This window comes from Tauraco erythrolophus, chromosome 2 (genome assembly GCF_009769465.1).
Source record: "Tauraco erythrolophus isolate bTauEry1 chromosome 2, bTauEry1.pri, whole genome shotgun sequence".
NCBI classification, from domain to species: Eukaryota; Metazoa; Chordata; class Aves; order Musophagiformes; family Musophagidae; genus Tauraco; species Tauraco erythrolophus.
In genome coordinates, this window is record NC_141466.1 from 55155846 (window position 1) to 55170647 (window position 14802).

Below are 14802 nucleotides of genomic sequence, written 5' to 3' on the forward strand. Positions count from 1 at the left end.
TTACAGACTTAATAAAAATTAAAGATACAAGAAAATAAAAAGAAACCTATACAGAATTTCTATGAACACCTACAGACAAGAAACCTATGTTTGAAAGCCAACCATGTCCTGGGCTGCATCCAAAGGAGCGTGGGCAGCAGGTTGAGGGAGGTGATTCTGCCCCTCCACTCTCCTCTCATGAGACCCCACCTGGAATACTGCATTCAGCTCTGCAGTCCCCAACACAAGAAGGACATGGAGCTGCTGAAGCGAGCCCAGAGGAGGGCCACAAAGATGATCACAGGGCTGGAGCACCTCTCGTACGCAGACAGGCTGAGAGAGTTGGGGTTGTTCAACCTGGAGAAGAGAAGGCTCCCGGGTGATCTTATAGCAGCCTTCCAGTACTTAAAGGGAGCCTACAGGAAAGCTGGAGAGGGACTTTTTACAAGGACATGTAGTGATAGGACAAGGGCCAATGGATTTATAATGAAAGAGGGGAGATTTCTATTAGATATGAGAAAGAAATTTTTCACTGTGAGGGTGGTGAGGCACTGGAACAGGTTGCCCAGAGAATTCGCGGCTGCCCCATCCCTGGACATGTTCAAGGCCAGGTTGGATGAGGCTTTGGGCGACCTGGTGTAGTGGAGGGTTTCCCTGCCCATGGCAGGGAGGTTGGAACTAGATGATCTTTGAGGTCCCTTCCAACTCTAACCATTCTATGATTCTATCATTCTATGATCCTAGACTTAGAAACATCTGGAGACAAGAAGAGGATGTGCAAGATAATGGAACAGATAAAATTAAAGAAAAATTAACAATTACACAATTAGGAAGAGCATAGGAAGGCAAGAGAGTCAAGGAATACAAGGGAAATGTAAGATTGCAAATGAAAGGAAAAAGATGATTACTGCAAATAATCACAAGAAGTCAGCACAAAACTGCCATTTTCAGGGTAATTTCGAAAGAAATTACTCCATCACAAAAGCTGTTTCACTGAGGTTAAGGAGAAGAACTGCAGAATGTCTAATATGGAAACAAGGGTGAAAAACTGCACATACCACTTTCATAAAGAATATTCAGTGAATTTGAGAAAGAACAATGAAGGGTAAGTTGTGTTCACCATATAGGATCTTTTTTCCACCTTCTGTAAGACAGGAGAGTCTAAACATTTCACTTTGTGAGAGGAGACAGCATCTAACAGATTCCTCAATTTGTGGTCAAGGTCAAAATGAAATGAGTAGTAACTGACTGAAACTGAATTCAAAGTAGGAGTCAGTCCTCTATGAATTGAAAGTTACCCTCAAGAACTCCCTTACTTCACAATACCATTCTCTGTTCTGCAGATTTTTTTCAGAAATCTACAGATGGGACAGAACTAAAAAAGGTTCAATTTGGATCAAGTAAGAATATTTCATCCCATTTTACCAGCACTAATCACAGTAATTTACGGCTTTGGACCAACATGTTCTATACATGTGTTATTTCCAAGAATAAGTAGTGGTCACTCACAAAATCTCTGAATTGAAATCTAATAAACTAAACAGAAACTTCTCTTAGCAACACACAAAAGTAGACTTTTCCCTTTATCTGACTCAGATACAATGACTTAATTGCTATGGAAAAACATCATGCTGCATCTAAAAGGATGTAATATAAATATACATTTCCACTGACACTTCTGAAGACTATACTTCACAGAAGATATTCCGTTATGATATTAATAAAATCAAGATGAGCAAAGAAAACATGGTATTTTTCTCTGCAAAACAATACAAAGAGTGTCCCTGTCTGTATTAACGTCTGTATGGCTACAACAGTTTCTAAAAAGAACTCATCATGTGACAAACAGAACCCCTGCTAACAGTGCATTGAAATGGAAGAATCAGAAACATCATTCAGGTAATAAAAACCTTGTGTATCTTCTGTCTTGAAAACTCGAAATAGCCTTGTTGCTAAGAAACCAAATTCCCTTTCACATGCATCAGAGAGGGTAGCAATCATCTCAGCCAATGAAGTTTCTCCACCTACACTGGACAGTCTATTGTAGTCCGTAAACAAAAATCTGAAAGAGAAAAAACATGTATTTTGTACACTTTAGAAAGCTTCAAATATCTTCTGGCAAACAAAACAAAAATCTTCCTGCATCTCTGCAGCTAAGTTTTCTCAAGAGGCACAAGATGTAAAATACTTAAATACTTCTTTTTTTTAACTCTACATGGAATTTAAGTATTTATTTCTTATTTCTTCTCCTGTTATGAACCTCTTTTTTGCCTCACTTCCTATTCTAAAACTTGATTTCTTAAAAAGATAAAAACGATCACATCACTAACGGCACCTCAGACAGCAGTAAAAACATAAAAATATCTTTATGATGCCAAAACATCATACTGACAAGTATTTTTAAAATTGCATTCTGAGCTGCTTTCAAATATTTATGGAGGATTTAAAAAAATACAGAAGACTAAGATCTCATAAATGCACCATGAGGCTAAAATACAAGCCTCTAAACAATAGGAGTAAACAAAACTAAAACACACGGCATAAATTTTCTGGCTTTTAGGTAAACCACAAGCTTTGAGCAGTTCGATGCTCTACTTACAAGAAAAAAAAACAGAGACCTTAACAGGAGTAATCCGTGAAACAAACATTAAACATAATACACAGTAAGCTACACCAGAAAATTAAAATTCCTGTTTTGTCTGCTACAAATTTTTAATAGTATGATAGTCAAAACCCCTAATACTAAAAAGCAGTAACTTTCACTGACTTTGGTACAGAAGTTTTTTTGAAAACACTATCATCTTCACACTGAAAAATTTAACTACATGACCTTCTAGGGCTACTGTTTTTTAAACAGGAATCTCAACAGCTTTTCATAGGAAGACAAACACGCGCATTAATACGCATGGTTTGACAAGTATCAGAGTGAACCTGAATTATTAATTCAAGAGTAAATAAATGAAACAACTAACCTGACAGGTAAAGCTTTAGTGGTTTGCTCTGGTAATTCTGGTGGGTTCACAAACATGAGTTTGAGAAGCAACTCTAAGTATCCAATATGTCTTGCCAGCCTTGCACTTAACACCCAGGCCCAGTTCCAGCTCTCCCCTTCTCTTCGGCCACCAAAGTAAATTACAGCTAAAATACAAAAAAATAAAAAATATGTTATGACTGTATTTTAGTCAACATTCACAACTGAAAGAAACATGAAGTTTGAATAGATAAGGCATGGAGTTGCATAAAGGGAGTTGAATGAATTCTTAACAATTATGGCTAAAACCCAGAACAGTAAGAATAACATAATGAAGTTAATATACAAAACTCTTCTTTGTTTTCAAGAACGCTCTCTCACAAACTACATGCAAAACATAAGGAAAGGGTCCGAAGGGGTGTTGTTTTCTACAAAAACATTCAGTTTATTTCTTGAATCACAAAGCATGTCTACAAACCCATACTGAATTCCAAAAATAGATAAAAACCTTCACAAACTTCATATAAAATAAGACTTACTAAAGAAAATGTAGAGAACTGCTAAGAAGCTGAGTGACACTGCTATTCCAAGCTTTGCATCCACTGTGAAAGCAAGCAATAAACCCAAACCTCCACACAGTAGAAGTGTGAGGAATACAATAAGCCAGGAGAACTGAAACAGAGGTTCAATCTGCTGTCCTGCAAAAGTCTTCATTTCATCTAAAACAAAAAGACGAACATCAGTTAACATGTTAAATCATTCTAGAACAGAAAGCAAAAAGGTATTATAACAATCATCTTCGAAAAGAAACACTTTTTTACTAGACTTTTCGCTATTATTGATCCAAAAAAGACAATGATGCTTGAATTCTTCTTCAAACATTAGTGCAAAACCCTAACTTTTCATCCATGCAATGAATGAAACCATTTAAATACGTAATACTTGCACTATTTGCTGCAGATTTTCTACTTTTAAAGCCATATTAAAAGCCATGCCAGTTCCTATCCTCCTTCAAAAGTTTAAAACATATTTTATGACACTATGAAAAAGAAATGCATCATATCTGCCAAAAAAAACCCCAACTCCCAAAACCTCCATCACTGAAATCTGGACCATGCTCGTCAAATAGTCAGCTATAACAGTACAATGTAAAGGATTCAGTATTTATTTCTGTTTGTTGTTTCATATTTATTAAAAGAGGAATTCCTGAAGAAACTTATTTAGGATCTGTTGTGTAAGAAACATTAAACACACAATCCAGAATAAAAAGATGATTGAAGAACTATAAGAAAATACTGAAAAAGTATTTTAAAAACGTAACAGCTCAACAATAAGCATAATAGTAAAAAATGTACACTGCTTTTTTGTTTATGACAAAAAAACAGGGCATGAGGCGAACAAAATGAATGCAGAGACCTCATTTTGACTGGTATGGAAGCTTCTGAAAACAAATCACACAAAGTAAGAAACATCAAGACTGGTAAAAGTATTTAGAATTATACTGAAACATCTCAGAAAAACATCTTTGTTAGAAAAAGCTAAACTGTAAATAAGATGCCTGTTTCCATTGTGAAAAATATTGATTCTCTGCATTTGCTTTCCTCTGTCATTTCAGAAAGTTCAAAAAGCTCAAAGTAAATAAGGGCAAAGGGGAAGAAAACTAGAAGCACAGAAAATACACTACAGAGAAAAAAAAATCACTGGAATTTGTTCTTAAAACTTAAAAAAAACAAATGTAAAAGACGATGCATAGGAGGCACAATAAATAAGTAACTTCAGCAAAAAAGTCTGAACCTAATTTGACACACAAACACCCCTAGCAAGACACATTTCAGCAGCCATACTTCCAGCAGTACCTAACGGGGTAGATTCACTGCTGTAGGAAACCCACAGGACAATAGACAGTAACATTTAAAGATTGTCTCAACATTGTATAAATGATCAAAGCAACCTATGGATGAATGGATCACACTAAAATTTAAATCCTTTCATTACAGAAACAGAGACTGGACACAACACTGCATAGGCCAATAGCTGTCACAAAAACTAGTAACTCCTATGTGATGTTTTTCCTAGATAATTTGAACCTACAGAAAAGGCTAGATCAACTTTTACCTTCCAGTTTCTTGAGCAGGAAAGATTTTCCACTTCCCCACTGTGCATATAAGCCTACACAGATAGGTGGCTGCATAGTTGGTTCACTCAGAATATCAGCCAAGGCACTGCTGTACAGATCATAACCCAGCATGTCACCATCAGATTCCGTGGGAGACAAGTGTCCTGTAATATGAATATTACGTTAAAGAACTTTGCTTTAAGAACTTTCTTCAATATCACAATTTTCATACATAAAATCATGACAGGTTCATCTATATTTGTATATGTACTCCTCCCATATAGTAGCTGTCATTATTGGTACATTCTTGCTCAAAGGAATTTTAATAATCCACGTAAATGTTATACAATTATCAAAAACACGAGAGCTTACCACAAAAGACACAAACAAAATCCCCAACCACAGCAAGTCAAAGAAAATAATTCCTACAAAAACAAGATCTAAGTAAAACCAAAACAACCAACAGAAGTCACACAGTATCGAATATCAAAGGTCAAAAATAAATGGTACATTTGACCTTTTTTAGGCTTTTAGAATGATGAAATTTTTTGCTGATTTTTTTTTAAAGTTCTGTCATTAGTTACAACATTAAAAAAACCTAAATGGTTATCACTTTTCAATACAGAATTGAATAAACTGGATTCTCAATACACAAGTGATTAAAAAACCATAAAATTAAATACTTATATACTTACTGGCTCCAAATATCTGTGTTAAAATACTCTTCTGGTGGCTACAGTCAATATTGTAAGGTGTTTCTCCTGTTTTGTTGGGTCTATAAAGCAATCTACCATCTTTCGGATTTCTCAAGAGTAATTCCGCAAGTTTACGGCTTCTTCCACGAATGGCAATATGGAGGGGAGTATCTCCTTTCTGCAATTAGTGAAAAACTAGTAATATCTAACATGAATTCCTAAGGTTATGAACAGAGCATATGTTCCATATCGTTTCAGATGTTACTTACTTAAATTACATTTTAAGATATTCTCAACAGCATTAACACCTCAATGGTATGCATTTTTTCCACTTGAAAAAACATTACAAAAGTTTCAGCAAAGATGTGAAAATGCAGTTCCTGTAACGCTTAATCTAAGGCGCTATCTTCTTTCCTAAATGTTTATAACAGTATCTTAAGGTTCTTGAAAACTGTAGTCTGTGTTTAGAAACAAGTGTCTACTAGTAAATTCAGAGGTTTGCCTGGACAAGAGATGCTGATTGTTAGAATGATTTCAATGTCTGCTCAGACTTCTCCAAAAAGTTTTCCAGTAAAAGTTTCCTTATTACAACAACATTTTTACTTATTTGTCCTAAACATAATACTAAGAGGTTAATAAAAGTATCAAAAAAATTAATGTTCCTGTATTTAAAAGGTTTACAGTCAAAGCAGGTAATGCATAAAAGGACAACAACAAACCATTGTGTTTGTCCTTGGCATTGCTTAGTTCAATGCCTATTAATCGAAAGCAAACATCGGTGACAAATAATAACCATTCTCTACACTTTTTTCAAATGTAGTAAGAATTAGTATTCTTATCTGTGAAATTTTTATTCCTAACCTGGAATCACTTATTTTCGTATTACTAAAAGCACTCTACTTCAAACAAAAACCCAATAGATTAATGGTGGGAATTAAATTTAAATTAAACTTAAACAGAAAGTATTCTGAGCTATTTAATTATTAAGCATATAGGAAGCTCTCTTTCTGTCTTAGCCTTGACAGCTCACTACAAAATTCTGCTGCAAAAATAAAATGGTTAAATATACTAAAGTAAACAAACAAACATTCTTTACCTTGTCTACAGCAGAGACTTTAGCTCCTTTATCCAGAAGAAGCTCTACTATTTCAATATTTCTCATCTTGGTTGCCTTTATAAGCGGTGTTTCTCCATCCTAAAAGGGAAAAGTACGCCTAATAAAAACATCTCTGAATACTCAAAACCAAGTAAAAACTAGTGCTAGTGTAACAAATTAAATCTCAGACTTCTAGGAGAATTTTGTTAAATGTTGCTGTGCAAGTGACAACACTTAAGCATGTACATTACTGAAAAAGTATCATGGACCTTGTATTCTAGATTGATTAGAATCAGAGAACAAAATACATTTCTGTTAATAACAGTGTCAAAGAGAAAGACAAGATTCAGATATAATACAAGATATTTGAAAAGAGACTTATTGAAGAGGTAAGTCACTGCTGTACATAAAACTTTCTCTTTTTTTTATTCCTGCACATGCAAGAAACAGAGGTCTGAGCTTTCACGCTTAGCAATATCAGAAACCTATTTCTTCAGTTTCCAGCAGGACCTGCTCTCTACTCCTTATTGCTGGTCATGTGAATGATGCCGAGGGAAAGCATCCATGCCTTCCCTGCTATCGAGTTTTAGTAGTAGGTGATGTTTATCAACAAAGAGGACATTACCATTGCTGAAAATAAATTCTGTATTTCATAATAATTTTTTTTTTTTTTTACAGTGTGCAAGGTATCAACACTTCACAAAAACTGAATTTGGTGTTATGATCTTAACACCACATAGGAGTTGAGAAAAGAACAGATATTAAACAAAGCAATTCAATTAAAATTCTGATCATTACCTTTGTACATGTTTCAGTATCAGGGTTGCACTGCAAGATATCCCTCACCATTGTAGCATTTCCTTTTTCAACTGCCCAATATAAAGCAGTTTTATTATCCTAAAAAAAAGACAGTATTAAATGTTAACAGTATTTTCACTCAGTTGGAATAATTTCAAAAACTGTACATAAAGTATGAACCCTGTATTGAAAACAGCACATAATACAGCAAATTTTAGCACAGCTCAGGGCAAAGGGAAACACTAACAAATCTAAATAGCACAACAGTAGAACTTTGAGGGGGAGAGGAAATCTGGCTAGAGAACACAAATCTATTTTAAAAACCTGTGTAAAATATATTAGGAGCTTAAACAATCCAAGCAGATGCAACCTGTCTTGAAACAGTTTCCACAACCGTATATGAGTACGCAGTTGTAACTCAAATATACAAGTTTTGTAATGAAACAAAACAACTTTTTCCATTGTCATCTTTTTTACCCCCATTTTGTAAGTCATGTTTCTCTGCAGCTATATTTAAAAAAAAAAAAAAAGAAAAAAGAAAAAGATTTCTTTCCTATTAGACCATAGAAGTGCTAAGCCCTTCCAGGCCTCAAAAAAGTTTTCCATTTTGTTCTCAGTTTTACAGTATAGCCTATTAAAACTGTGAACTGATTAGCCGGCCTAAAAACAGGCCATGCAAGCTGGAAAGCCATAAAAGTAAATGGACATGAAAGTCAGCACGAAGCACCAGAATGCAGATCAGCCATACACTGAACCAGAGGGAATAGCTAATAGCTGCAAATCTGCTTGTCTCATCATTTTTCTTCCCAGTGACGTGTGCTATCGCAAGAAGTCTCCATGCCTGCAATCTTTTCGTAGCCTAACGACTGCACCACAACTCTTTCTGTTCGATGCACACTTGTGTAGAGACGTTTAAGAAAAGCCTCTGAACACACATCTGCTTCTAAGCAGAAACGTCAAAGTTCCCCCCTGTAGCCTTCTCCCTTGCTTGCTTCTTTCACTTGCAGCTCTTCCCCTCCCACTCGTGGGCTTCAGAGCAAACTGAGTTTAAAGCCCTTCTCGACAGTTTAACAAGCCTGATCACTAAGATTTCTTTCCTCTCTGGTCACCTGGGTTTCATGTCCTCCATCCTTCAGTCAGGTGGCTTCCAACAAGACACCAGTCTGAGGATGCTGAGTTCTTGCTACCAATACCAGCTGCACAGTCAGGCACTGGTCTGCCAGATGCTCCCAGCTGGGCCTTTCCCCCTTACCAGAAGGGCTGAGGACACCATCACCTGAGCTGCTTCACTGCCCCAACACTTGCTCCCAGAGCCCTACAGTCACATTTTATCTGCTCAAGATCAACCTTGCCTAGTGTCCATATGAATGAATGGGCAGCAAGGAACATAGTTGTTGAAAGGCTGGACAAGACTCGGCAATCTTTACGGAACATCACAGATTGGGGCAGGCAGTAAGTCTCCCCAGAACTGGTTTGGCTCGCAGACAGGTGTTGCACCGCCAAACATCAAGGGAGTTGCTAAACACTAGCGCTCATCACTGATTTTGATACTGCTGGTCCTAATGGGAAGATCTGAATTTCACAGCTGGAATCTTCCGCTGATGGTACTGACTCCTGCTGTGTCAACAAGGCCACGAATGTGTTCTCTAGATTAACCTCCGCAAATGGCTACACAGACGCCCTCGCATGCCAGAAGTCACAAGCTTCCCCGCCTCCAAGGAGGCTGCATCCTCTTGCTGTTTCTGTATTGCCTTGGTCAAATCAAGATGTTTAAAAGCTCCAGATTTTCAGACCCATGACAACAATGACACACAATTTCAGGTTTCCAATTAGCAGGTAAGAGGAAGAGATACAAACACTACTTTTTCTCCAAACTAAAAGCTTCTTGGCTGCTCAAAGAGGCTTCGCACCAATAGCAGGCACTGAATCTTTGCAGCTCTCAGTGACTAGTTAGTTTTGTGTTCAAACTTGGCAGAACTTATGTGCCTGCAAGCAGAGTGATTTGAATAGCTTCAAGCAAAAGTAAGTTGAAAGTAAATTAAAAACAAGTACTGTGCTGAATAAGAGAGCTTTCAGTAGAAGAACAAAAACAACACGTTAATCAAAGGACAAAAAAAGAAGGAAGAGGTAGGTAGAAAACATGGGAATCACTGACAACACTGCTTTATGTGAGAAAGGAAGTTAATGAAGGAGAAAAGAACCAACCGAGCATAGTGACAGAACTGCAATGATAACAGATAAAATCTAAGGTGTATCATATTTTAATATATTGATATTAAATTTAAAATAGTAAGTATTAAAATAATAACATTAAAAGATCTTTAAAGTATTTCATTATTTTAAATCTGTTCAGTAGTGCAGGTGAAATAAGTTCAATTTAGATTGTTTGCTTTTCAACCGCTATAGAAAATAACTGACAAAAATGCTGCTTAACAAGTCATTACAATTATATATGTCTTATATCTCAAAAACTGCACAGCAACATGATGTATTTCTAATGTTTGATGGGAATCAGTTTCCTCAGAGTAGACTAAGCAATTTTTTAAAGGCCTGTCTTTAGAAACACAGTATAATTGTCTGACATTCAAATTCACATCCTTTTTAAGAACTACTCAAATATTTACATTGTTGTACTTACCTGGCCTCTGATATCTATGTCAGCATATTTATGGAGCAGGGCCCTCACAATTTCCACATGACCTCCTCTAACAGCCCCAATCAGCACTGTATCTCCACTCTACAAAAATTGTAAAAGAACACTGAAGATGAATTAATACTATTTAGCAAAAAGAAATGCAACATGGAATAAAATTAGAGCCCCAAAATATACATTATGCCTATTTATATTAAGAAATCTGCACTCATCTTAAAGAAAGATACAAAAAATAGTTTTATCTCTGCAAAAAACAAGTACATAGAGTCTATAATTTTTTCTTCTACTTTTTATATTTTTTTGGCAAAGAGATGAAATATATTTATGGCAAAACAAACACCTCCAAAATGGATCAAGCTTAAAGCACTATCCTAATATATAACAGCACAAATTAATAATGAATATGAAAAAAATCCAGCTGTTCTCTATGTTCACAGAAAGACCAACCACCCATAGTAATAACTTCTTACAATCAGACAAGTAATAATTCACAGTAATAACCACTTTACAATCAGACAAAAATGCTGGCTGTTTCCTTCAGATGTTTCACAGCTGACAAAAGATCTTCAAGAATTTTAAACAATTTTATCCCCTTTTTTTGTGTTCAGATTTGACTGCTATTCTGTTTACATACACTATGTTGTTATAAAGAAAAGAAGCAAAAGGCTGATTTTATCTCAAATTGATCAAAAGAAAAAAATATTTTGCTGTGGTAAATGGAGCTGTAGATATGTAAAACCAAGTTACAATTCTGCTTAAGGCTTCTGATTTTAACACACTTAAGGATAGGTCAGAATTTCAGAAAATGAAATCCTGAAATTACCTAATACTTCTTTTATGATGAAGCAGGAAAAACAAATAAAAGCATAGCTAAATCACAGGTGTGGAATTCAGTTACAAAGATCAATAGTAGCAGATCCTCTATCAATCACAGTCATTACATACCTGGCTGCAAACCAAGAAATTTTCCTTATGAAAATCTACTCTGGCATCTGAAACTAAGACTACTCGTTGTTTGATGTATTCTTGGATTACAGTGAGCTGTACTGAAATCTGTAATTTATCCTTCCTGAAAGCACAGGACTGCAGACAGTTGTAGAATTTTGTGACAGAAGAGGTGGGAAGGGAGATTGCAATGGTATTTTCCTGAGTATCTAAAGTTTTGCTTTCATATGTGCCTGAGATCAAACTTATTGTCACATGCAATGCTGCAGCTCAGCACATCCAAGAAATGCACTAGGTTGCCACTTGAAATACAAAAAAATGCATCCAAGAATCCTTTTAAAATTATGAAGCAAGTATTAGGAGGTTTTCCTCTCTTCTCTGCAATCCCAAGCAATTTAATTTAGGGATTGGAAATTCAGTCTCAAACCTGTATTACTGCTCTGAACTAAAACACTGATCTTGTCAGAGGCACCTAAGTTTAGGTATCTGACCACCTACAGCCCCAAGGGTGCAGCGCTCAGCCTGTCTCTGACACTTCGGAAAAACCCGAAGACCAAGAGGACACTGCAGACAGTCCAAGGCACCTATGGAAGCAAACCAACCCCTGAGTGGGCAGCACTCAGACTGACGCCCTGGTCACTGCCCCTGCTGCAGGCCTCTGCCGAACGACGCGACCGCAGCTCACGGTGCACCTTTCAACAGCTGCATTTGCACGTCTTAACTCACAGCTGAAGTTACATGCAAGTGTCCTAGTAAAAAGCTCCATTGTAAAAGATAAAGGTATATGCTGAATGAAATATATTCTTTTTTGTAATATCCATTGTTTTACAATTTTAACATCACTACCACATGTACTAATACGCAAATACCCCACTCCGAACCTGCAAGTTAGTTCGGTATTAGTCTTATGTTACAGATATCACAAATTCACAACCATAAATCATTTCCACGTCATATGGAAACTCACAATTTAAAAATCTCAAAGAAAAAGAGTAGTTTCTGTAGTTTATCCTTTACCTTCACACAGCAACACTTGCCACTTAACATACTTGTAAAATGGCAATACATAAAAATACCCCTAGGTGGCAGAAAAATTAGAAAGCCAGAGAAATCATGCACCCACAAATTTGCGTACACTGGCATTTAAATATATATTATTATTACATATATGTAAAACTCCAATTATGATGAAAATTTACTCACTCTATCAGGAATGTTCACATAAGTTCCAGCATCAAGAAGATCCTGCACAATTTCAGTATGCCCCTCCTTTGATGCAATCATCAAAGCTGTATTTCCGTCTTTATCCGTCAAGTTTACATTTGGGTTCCTTTTCAGTATTTCTTTTACTGAGTCAGTATAGCCACCCTTCACTGCTACAATAAGTGCAGTCATAGAATTCTTTAAACAAAAACAACAGATTTTATTGTGCAGTGGATATAAAAATCATCATTATATCAGTAGTTTAAATAACAAAAGAACACTCGCAGATATTACTTTAACCATCCAAATGTTACTTCAGTTTTATGTTTTAAAGTACACTTGCTATGCTTTTTTAGAAAAAGAAATAAACTAATTACTATCGCAGAGAACACTCCAAATGCAAACAGTAAAGCTCAGATAAGTTTATTCTAACTCCTGAATGTCACACAACTGGTAAAATAATTTTCTTGTCATACGGGAACATAGTATTACTAGAGCACCCAGATCAGCCAAAACTGTTCGTAAGAAGTTTTTTTGAACTTCAGAAATAATTATATGGATATCAAAAGTTGTCCTATTTTCCACTTAACTTTTATTGATTCTTTTTCTACAAGCATTTTAAGTGTCTTATACAACAAAAAATTAAAATCTGTTTTATTTAAAAATAATATGCAGCTGAAATGGTCTAAAAATTTCCAACTTCTAAAAAAAAGGCTTAAGAGACATTATTATTTTCAAAAGATGCCTTGTGTTTGATTTACTTTTGAAATAGCGCTGAGGAAGAAGTTGTTTGACATATCAGGCTTGGGTACAGAGTGAATTTTGAAAGCATTAACCTTTAGAGAACAATAACCTAAATTCTTTTATGTTCACTAAAACTTACACTTTACTTAACAGTGTGTCAACTGTCAATACGACTCCATAGTTACACAATATTTCTATTAAAATACATGAGGAAGTTTAAATAAACCTCATGTAGTTTGTAAGTAGCTGGAAAGTAACATACCGCAACACCAACATTTCATCTTGTTTCATGTATTTCTTGCTATTTCTAGTATAAAATAAAACAGGACACACAGACGTATGTATCCACATCTTATCACTGGAAAACAAACAGTTACTTACAGCTCCCTCTTGATCAACATCAGCTCCCATTTGCAGCAAGTATTTCACACACTCCAAATGACCTTTCCTCGCTGCCCAAACCAGTGGGGTGGTTCCATACTACAAAAACATTCATAACATTTTACCATATTGCTCTCTGTATTTAGTATCCCCTACAACCTAGTATTTATCTTATTCTTTATTGCTTTAGTTTTCATAAAGATATAACTTGGACTTGTGAATTAACACAAGCATTTGAAAAGTCATTTTAACTTTTTATTTGTAGACGATAGCTGGAAGAATTATTTTTCTATGCAACCTAGGATAGCAAGGTTTCCAATAGCTCAGAAAACAGAAATATGCTGCACTAAAACAAATATTCACGTCCATCTTCAGCATACTATACACTATACTTGCTAGTATAATGACTTACTCTAGCACGCTAATTCTAATCTTATGGGAAAAATATAACAGCGGGTGTTTCTCCAATCAAAAACTAATACATTTTTATTTTTTAAGTAAAACTTACTTTCACAAAAAAATGTATCAAGCATTAAAGAAATTCAACATTATATAAATATAACTTACTTTGTCAGAGCAGTTCACTTTAGCTCCATATTGCAGTAAGAGATGTACTATATCTGAGTGGCCCCGTCCTGCTGCCCAAATAATTGGATAAACGCTGTATTGCTTAAAATTTAAAAAAAAAAAAGTATTAAATAAAATCAAGTCTTAATTATTTTTAATGAACAATATTAATCACAATGCTCCCAGAGATAATAAACCCATAGAAGAAGGAATATACAGAAAAAAATCTAACTATGTATCAGTAACTCCTGCCTAGTACATTGTCTAGATGATGTCTAGGAAGATGTCTACTCTTTTGAATCAATTTTGTTTTATAACTCCTTAAACAAGGTTTAAAAATTCACATCCTCATCTTAACACACACATTTGTAATGTAAGAGAGAAGCAACAGACAGCTAAGCAATATCCCTAAGTACTCAGGACTGCAGAAACTGTGTATGCAAAGCAGATGAAATCTACAATCAGAAAGGTAAGTAATTTGTGTTCTTCTGTGATTGTTCACTGTTGCTTGAAACACCAGAGAGCTGACAGTATAAGCAAATTGTTCATTCAAGTTTCAACTTGCCTATACTTTCATAGAAAATGCTTGTAAAATGAAATAAATCTCAATATCTTAGTTTTTTTAATCCTCTCTCACATGTATAGTACAGATTT

At 35.4% G+C, this 14802-nt stretch overlaps 1 protein-coding gene across 3 annotated transcripts in view; it reads right to left on the reverse strand.

The window, feature by feature from the left end:
- Window positions 1-14802, reverse strand: part of KIDINS220 (kinase D interacting substrate 220) — an 85529-nt gene that overhangs the window by 54748 nt on the left and 15979 nt on the right. For all 3 annotated transcript variants that reach the window (XM_086631392.1, XM_086631391.1, XM_086631390.1), the window contains exons 6-16: window positions 14149-14250; window positions 13582-13680; window positions 12457-12654; window positions 10294-10392; window positions 7656-7754; window positions 6858-6956; window positions 5762-5939; window positions 5066-5230; window positions 3490-3669; window positions 2952-3117; window positions 1890-2041 (exon numbers count right to left, since the gene is read on the reverse strand). In XM_086631392.1, coding sequence (XP_086487518.1) covers window positions 1890-2041; window positions 2952-3117; window positions 3490-3669; window positions 5066-5230; window positions 5762-5939; window positions 6858-6956; window positions 7656-7754; window positions 10294-10392; window positions 12457-12654; window positions 13582-13680; window positions 14149-14250 — 1537 coding nt within the window. The remainder of the gene's footprint in view (window positions 1-1889; window positions 2042-2951; window positions 3118-3489; window positions 3670-5065; window positions 5231-5761; window positions 5940-6857; window positions 6957-7655; window positions 7755-10293; window positions 10393-12456; window positions 12655-13581; window positions 13681-14148; window positions 14251-14802) is intronic.